General features: G+C 42.0%; 1 protein-coding gene across 1 annotated transcript; it reads left to right on the top strand.

Annotated features, from left to right (window-relative positions):
- Positions 1–3,113: 3,113 nt before the first annotated feature.
- Positions 3,114–7,547, top strand: BARHL2 (BarH like homeobox 2). The gene is made up of 3 exons (XM_030207376.1): positions 3,114–3,711; positions 5,228–5,453; positions 7,235–7,547. The coding sequence occupies exons 1-3, from the start codon at positions 3,114–3,116 to the stop codon at positions 7,545–7,547; spliced, it is 1,137 nt and encodes a 378-aa protein (XP_030063236.1).
- Positions 7,548–8,040: the final 493 nt, after the last annotated feature.

Genomic DNA, 8,040 nt, shown 5'->3' with positions numbered 1-8,040 from the left:
TAAGTAAGGCTTCTGGAAATATCAAATGATTAAGATTCCTCTTTCACTAAATTTTGATTACCAAATATTTATAGAATAATGATCTTTTCCCTTGGCTGTGTGCAAGCATAGCAGATGCATGTTCCGACATAGACACAAGATGTTGCGAACAAAGACTACATACATTTCTTTATTATTTTAAATAATCAATCATAGATCAAGTTTTACATTTCTTTATCGGAAACGTTAAGTTTTAATGCACATGGTCAGTGTAATTTCTGATTTAATGGCAGCTCAACCACGACTGTAATCACTTTCACCGTTCAGAAATGTTGCCCGCATAAAAAAAGAAAGAAAAGGAAAACAAATAAAATACTCACTTAATTATTTATGCTAGAACTAGAATAATGCTTTCAGGTGCAGCTTTCTATTTAGTTATATTTCCAGGTTGAAATAAATCTTCATAATTTTAATAAAGTTTTATTTCAGTAAGCCAATCGTTTCAGAATGAGTTATTTTAATGTTTAATATAAACCCAATCTACAAAGTGAGGCAATTTTAACACACGCTTGGTCTCAACTGGCCCATCTTCAATGGGAAATGAAGTGTCTCCAGATCATATGCAATCAAGAAGTGCTTCACTCGTTAAGGTACTTCTGTTTCCAAATATTTTATACAGAAATGGCATTAGTAAATGTTACAAATTATTAACACACATACATGTATGCATACATCCCCCCCCCACACACACACACACACGGCAGCAATCCATCATTGACTGAGTGTAGAATGAGGCTCAGCTTGACTTAGGCAGTGCGTTGTTAAAGAGGGTCTTGCTGTGATGGAGCAGTCAAAACAAGATGATGCATACAGTTAACTGTTAAGAACGAACCGTCACTGCAAACCGGTTCCAAAACCGACAAAAGCAGAGCTCTCCACCGTCCACAAAGAAGAGGAGCAGTGCACTGTGGTACAGCACTTGCTTTTGCCCTTATTTCTGTTTGACGCTCAATTATTCAACTCTTGGCATCTTCTGTAACTAATGTCTACCGTCGCACTCATGTACTGCTAATAATGGATGTTAGAGGTATGTGCGTTCCCTCTCCACCCTGCCTTAACTAAGACTCATTCCTCCTCACTATCTTCAGGCATTCTATTTATCTTAGATCACCCGATCTCTACCAAGTACATTATAGTTCACTTTTTCCCCTAGTACATTACAGGCTTTAAATAGGTGGATTTCGTCAATTAAATACCACTGTAATTTATGTTTGGGTGTTTTAAAACTCTATCCTATTATGTCCTGGTTTAGGGGGGGGGGGGGTCTTAGTAAAAGATTAGCTGGAGTTATCTGCAGCAGGGCCCACAGGAATAAAATGAAAAAAAAAAATGATCGTGTATATTTATTAAATATATAATTTAGTCAAAAGGGTTGAAGACTTTAATTGCCAATATGCCAGTTAAGAAATATATTGCGCAAACTGACAGGAAAGAGACTGTCATGGTATACTTTAGATTCATTGGGTCCTTAAAATGGTAATTCGAAGTAAAATGTAACTCAAAGAACTTTGAATCATTCATTAGCACCTTATAATTACTCTGCTAATTAGGTTGAACACGATACTTAATCAGGAGTAATACCCCGGCTTGTCACTGGCACTTCCCATTACACTGACATTCAACAAGAGACAGGTTGGAGTCGTCCTGGAGAAATTAATACAAGTTGCTACCCTCCAAAGAACCAGTAGAATCATTTCCAAGCCCCAGAGGAATTGGCAATAACTATTTCTAATGCAAGGGGAATGCTAAAATAAAAGAAAGCAGAGTTCAGATGGGCTAATTAATTCAGCCAAACTGTAGTACTTAACTCTTCCTGCCTTTAGATTTTAGTTCACGTGCATATACATTTTAAAGTATGCGGAATCTATGCAACTATCTTTGCATGTGTGTTATGTTTACTGCTCTTGTTGAATGGCCGAGTCTAATACATTGTATTTGTTTTTCACAACGCAGACACGTTTTGAACATCCCAGAATATCCCCGCTCAATACCAACAGTATTACCAGTTGCAGGGCAGTTCTGCTCTTTATGGGTTTTCGAAATATCGTACGTATAAAGGTTAAACAAGAAAAGCTGTTTTCTTGAGTTGCCATTTATGTTGATATTATTCTATTTCTGCTCTCCACTTCAGTAGCATCAATATTTTGTATTAATACACACAGTGTATTTTGTGTCCCTGTTCTATCCTATCATCATTAGGGATTTTTATTATGTTGGCTCTTCCTTTAAGATAACGGATCTATTATTACGTCTTCTTTGTTTCGATCTCTTTCTTTCTTCATGATTTTTAAGATTAAACTGCAAAGAAGGTATTTGAAGAAGAAAAAAAAATAGCACGAATCCAAAAGCAGGTGTAGAAAAATTGTCCCAAGCTCCGCAGGCTCTCCCGTCTTATTGGCTGGTGGGACTCGGCGGTAGGAGCGACCAATGACGGCGGAGTCCGGCCCAGTCCGCTAAAGGTTAGAGCCGAAGGAGGGGGAGGGGGAAGGGAGTCTGCTGCCCCTGGCCGTGACGTCACGGGAGGAAGTGGCTGGATGGGGGCGGTGGGAGGATTTCAAGGAAAGAGCGCGGTGGCAGCCAGGAGTCAGCGGCGCGTCGTTTCTCCACACCTCAGCCTCCAAAAGAAAAAAAAAGAAAAGAAAGTTGCCAGAAATCCGGCCGCGGCAGCAGAAGCTCAGGAGGCTGCGACTTCGGCTTGGTATGGAAAGATGAAGTGTAGGCAGGGACGGACAGCCCCCCTCCCCTCCCCGAGCCGAAGCGAGCGGTAGCGTCTTGGAGGCAAGAAGAGCCGGCACGTGCGGCCGCGCGCGCCTCCAGCAAGTTCTCCCGCTCCTCGCTCGCGGCCCTTTAACTTTCCATCTTCTTCCGCCACTCGCCAGCATTTGAAGGACACTTTGGAGCGGCGGCTTCCCGGCACTTCGCTCCAGCCCGTTTCCCTTTTCATCTTCCTCTCGTTTACTTTGAAGTCTCCGTGTTTGTCCTTTTTTTGTTTTTAATTTCCCTGCGGTCGCTGTTGCCCTCGAGTTCTGCCCACACCAGCCTGCGGGCGGGATGAGGAAGTCGCGCGCCCAGGCATGAGCTCTATGGAAGGCTCCAGCTTTGGAATAGACACCATCCTCTCCGGCTCCGGCAGCCCCGGCATGCTGAGCACAGACTACCGGCAGCACGGTGAGGCCAGGCCGGGGGATTTCCGGGGCCAGGGCCCCCTGTCGCCCTGCTCGGACATAGACACGGTGGGCAGCGCCCCTTCATCGCCCATCTCCGTCACTCTGGAACCTCCCGAGCAGCAGCAGCACCTGGTCCAGGACAGCATCCAACAGGGCCATCACCACCACCATCACCTCCACCACAGCCAACAGCAGCAGCAGCCACCTCCGCAACAGCAAAGTTTACAGCCGTCCCCTCCGCAGCAACACCAGCTGGGATCAGCCAGCTCTGCTCCCAGGACTTCCACCTCTTCTTTTTTAATTAAAGATATTTTGGGCGACAGCAAACCGCTGGCGGCTTGTGCCCCTTACAGCACTAGCGTGTCCTCTCCACATCAAACCCCAAAAACCGAGAGCAACGGGGCGGCCGAAAGCTTCCGGCCCAAGTTGGAGCAAGAGCTTCAGGACAGTAAGAGTAAGGTGGAGAGAGGACGGGAGGAAGTGCACACAGACATCAAAGGCCACGGTGAGTCCCTGCATGTGCATACTGTGCCATGCATAGTACGTATGGGCGTGAGTACGAATAGAGATCTTTGTGTTTCTCTCTATATGCCAATTCCCTTCTCTGCGCGCTAACCACATAATAATAATTATTATTGTTATTACCCCCACTCCAGTACTATTACTTTCGCTTAGACTTGATAATATGCATTATCACTATTATTATCACCTCAGCAGTTACCAGTTTAAGGATTAAAGAGGTGATGCATACCATAGCAGGACTCCTACTGCTGTCAAGAAAATGTAAGCTAATTTATAAAAAAAGATTAGGCTCGAAATTGTATTTATTCTCTTGCGCATGCGGATGAGTATTTTTTTTTACTGGAAAAATTGTGTTGGTTTTATTTTAGCTACCGTTTCGAGAGAAAATAAACTATATGTTTTGAAATATATATATATTTGCCTTTATGTGTATTTAAAAATATATACGTTTAAGTATTTATATATTGTCGGAGGTATGATTAATACAACAATTTGCCAAACTAATTTCCGAGCACATAAGATTTAGTAGGTTTTTCAAATGTGTTTTCAACCTATTATAAAATGTATAATTTTTGCATTGCTGTAGTAGTTTTAATTTAGCACATTAATTTTATTTCCAAATTTGCAATGCAGATAAAATTAGTTGGCAATAATATATTTCTTAAGTCATGTTAATATTTGAGGAGATTAAAGTTGTTGTAAATGTCAGTTCTTAGCACTGGAAGCTTTTCTTTGAGGGATACTTTGAAGCTTGTAACCACTGCAGACTTGTGAGTGTGTTTAAATTTGTTCCATATTTGGAAACGGACAAAGAATAATAGAGACTGTCATGTTTACGATTCATTTTGGTATTTTAGCATTAGCATAACAGTGCGAAAAACAGATGTACAGTCTGGTCCGGCGATTTTTTTGTGCGGCAACCTCCCCAGTGGGTCAATTAGAGAGATTATTGTTCTTCCTGCAGGGCAGATCAAGGAGCGCTGCAAAACTGGTACAAACAGAGATGGATTGACATATTGATTTCCTAGCATTTCAGCAAGAAACCAAAGTTGACAAATAGAATCCGGAAATCTTAGCGCTGTCACCTGGACGTGCTCAGCAATCTGAGCTCTGCTTTGTGCTTGGGTGACACAGCTTTTGTGAAGTATTAAACCCTCCCCTATATTCATTTTACTATTTCCCAGTTGCAGCTGCAAAGGAAAATAACATCTAAACTACAAAAAAAAATTATAATCAAAAATATTAGGAAAAGGAAATTGTTTGTAGATCTATCCTGACCTTTCTTTCTCTCTTGTTAAAGTTTCCTATATAAAAAAGAAGTTTGTTTCCGTTGTCGCAAAGGTGTCCCTTATTTCTAGTAGAATATTATATTTGCCTTTGTTAGGCAATGGAAGTCGTGTGGCAAAGCTTCAGCTCAGGAAGGTTTTCTGGATAGTTTAGGGCGGATTGCGAGCTTGTGAGTTGCTTAAATTGCCGTTGTGGGTTATTTGACTGTCTAGGCACAAAAGAAGAAGGTGATCGGGAGATTACGAGTAGCCGGGAAAGTCCTCCAGTCCGAGCCAAGAAGCCTCGCAAGGCGAGAACGGCCTTTTCGGACCATCAGCTGAATCAGCTGGAGCGCAGCTTCGAGCGCCAGAAATACCTGAGCGTGCAGGACCGCATGGACCTGGCTGCGGCGCTCAACTTAACCGACACTCAGGTCAAGACCTGGTACCAGAACAGGAGGTAAGGGGCCAACAGCTAGGCAGTGCAGATCAACACACTTGTTAATCAAAACCAAAACATACAGCTACGGAGCAAGCAAGCAAATAGAGCAGAGTGACGGTAACACAATATTATCACACTTAACTTGGATGGATTTTACAAAATAGAAGCGATCCTTATGACTTTGCAGCCCATGAGTTATAAGCTAGGCACATGATAGGCAATATACACTGGTTAAATATATATCATTATAATCAGGTAAACACATTGGGTGTTGTTTTACATTTTTGTATATTAAAAAACAAGGTCTATTAGTGGAAGTTAATCTTAAAAAAACAAAACAAGTAAGGTTTTCTGTGTGAAATCATTAAGTTAATTGTCTCATAGGTTCATTTTTTAAAAGAATTCTGTAAAATATAGAACAATCAACTTTGTTAAAATATAATCTCTAAAGACAGGATTTGTAAAGGTAAAAAGTGAGTGATTTTATGACGCCACAATTAAGATTTAATTCCTAGACAGGAAATTTAGTCTGTCCACACAAAGGTAACTACATAATTAATAGAATATTCTGATAAAAAAATCTGAAGCAATAAACCCATGAATAAATATTGTGCAAGTCTAAATGACAAAATTAGGGAGAGATAAACTATTCCTGTGCCCCAGCAAAGCAATGCTAAGCAATCCCCATGTTGGTGTAATTGTGCAGCTTTGCTCTTGGTATGCCTTTATAATTTAATTAGATGTGGCTGTTTTCCAAACTATTTTTCTAATATTTAATAAAAAGTTACTGCCAAATCGAATTCTTAGGTAACAAAAACTCTTAGTCTTTATTTCCTACCGTTGAAGTAGAAACAGTACTTTTTAATTGTGCCAGTGCCGCGGATGATGAGGTTTGGGAACTATGTCAGTTGTCATCTTTGCTATAATTTTCTGTCTCATTACAAACAGTTTCAAGTCACCCTAATTCTGTCGAAAAACATTAGTGTCATTTGTATAGAATGTAAACAGCACACCATGTTTTTGGTGAATTTTCCAGGGATTGCCTGATTCTTTGCACCGGCTCACAGGCTCTGCGGAGCTTTAAAACAGAAGACAAAAGGGAGCTCCAAACTGTTTAACTCAAAATGATTTATTTTTATTTTATGAATTCCAAGAAGGAGACAATATAGCATTATAGTGTTGTGTCTATTTTTTCCTGAACTGTGATGAAGTATTTGAAAAGATTAGACTATTTTAGACCACTTATTGTGAAAATGTCTTGAAAACTCCTTTTGTCTTTCTTGCTAGTTAAAAGATCTAAACCAGTCTCTTCCCTCCCTCCCTCCCTCCCGTCTTCTCACACATTTGTGGAGCTGGGAGCAGACTTCACATCTGCCTTGTTATGGTATATAAAAGCCCTGTCATCAGCCCATCATTTCTGTGACACGCCAGGAAGTCAGTATATATAGAATAACGTTTAAAAAAAAATATGAAGGAAGTCACAGTTGCCCTATGCGGAGTTTTCTCCGGAACCCCAGCCAGGAGAGAGAAGCTGAGATGTGTATATCTTCCAGAAAGGGCGACTGTACTCTCCGATTATAAAGTAGAAATAGTCACTGATGAGAAGCTGGGATGATAAACCCTGAGGAAGAGCTTGTTTTAAGTAATATAGAAATATAATTATCGATCAGATGAAGAAAAACACCCGGTGACATTAAGTAATAGTTAAAGTATCTCTTCTATCTAATCTTTCTCTATGTATTTATGTGGGTAAGTATATCTAGTGGAGTTTCTAAGCCTCTTTCCTTTTCATGTGGCAGGACAAAGTGGAAACGTCAGACTGCCGTGGGCCTGGAGTTGCTGGCTGAGGCTGGAAATTACTCGGCTCTGCAGAGAATGTTCCCCTCCCCCTATTTCTACCACCCTAGTCTGCTGAGCAGCATGGACAGCACTACAGCGGCTGCAGCGGCCGCAGCAATGTACAGCAGCATGTACCGGACTCCCCCTGCCCCGCACCCGCAGCTCCAGCGACCCCTGGTGCCCCGGGTACTTATTCACGGCCTGGGACCCGGGGGGCAACCAGCCCTCAACCCACTGGGTAATCCCATCCCAGGCACCTCACACCCACGGTGAAAGAGCTGCACACCCTCAAGCACCATTCACTCTTCCAACAACCACGCCGACGACTAGAACAAAAAACAAACAAACTTCAGAGGAAGGAGAACTAGAAGGAGCCAACTGTATGAGAGGTGGAGGAGGGCGTCTAATACCCACCGAAAGAAAGGACACGAAGCAGTTAATAAGAGAGCAGAGACTCTATAATCGCCAACCCACAGTCAACCAGTAAGTGGAGGGATAAAAAAACAACAACAACCCCTCAAGTTACTGCACCAATGACTTAGGGAAAGGCCAAGTAGGAGAAGTACTAGAGAGAGCCAGAGAGAGAGAGAAAAAAAGTTTTATTTTTAACGGGTTGGCTAAGGTCCAAAGGGATTCTTATCCCAAATTAGGTCGGGTGGCAGAGTTATCTTCTGAATATCCTACAGGTTCACAATCTCGGGCAATAGGCCAAAAAGAGACTGCCTTCCCTCAGCTAATGTCTCAGACCTTGCCCTTGATCTTAGCC

Source organism: Microcaecilia unicolor, chromosome 6 (assembly GCF_901765095.1).
Source record: "Microcaecilia unicolor chromosome 6, aMicUni1.1, whole genome shotgun sequence".
Lineage (NCBI taxonomy): Eukaryota > Metazoa > Chordata > Amphibia > Gymnophiona > Siphonopidae > Microcaecilia > Microcaecilia unicolor.
The sequence above is the reverse complement of the archived record's forward strand: the minus strand, read 5'-3'. Positions and strand labels throughout refer to the sequence as shown.

Bases quoted from the DNA above. Each gene is read 5' to 3' on its own strand.
- BARHL2 (XM_030207376.1), top strand. From the start codon at position 3,114: ATGAGCTCTATGGAAGGCTCCAGCTTTGGAATAGACACCATCCTCTCC. The intron at 3,712-5,227 runs GTGAGTCCCTGC...TTGACTGTCTAG, and splicing joins CACAGACATCAAAGGCCACG to GCACAAAAGAAGAAGGTGAT. The intron at 5,454-7,234 runs GTAAGGGGCCAA...TTCATGTGGCAG, and splicing joins ACCTGGTACCAGAACAGGAG to GACAAAGTGGAAACGTCAGA.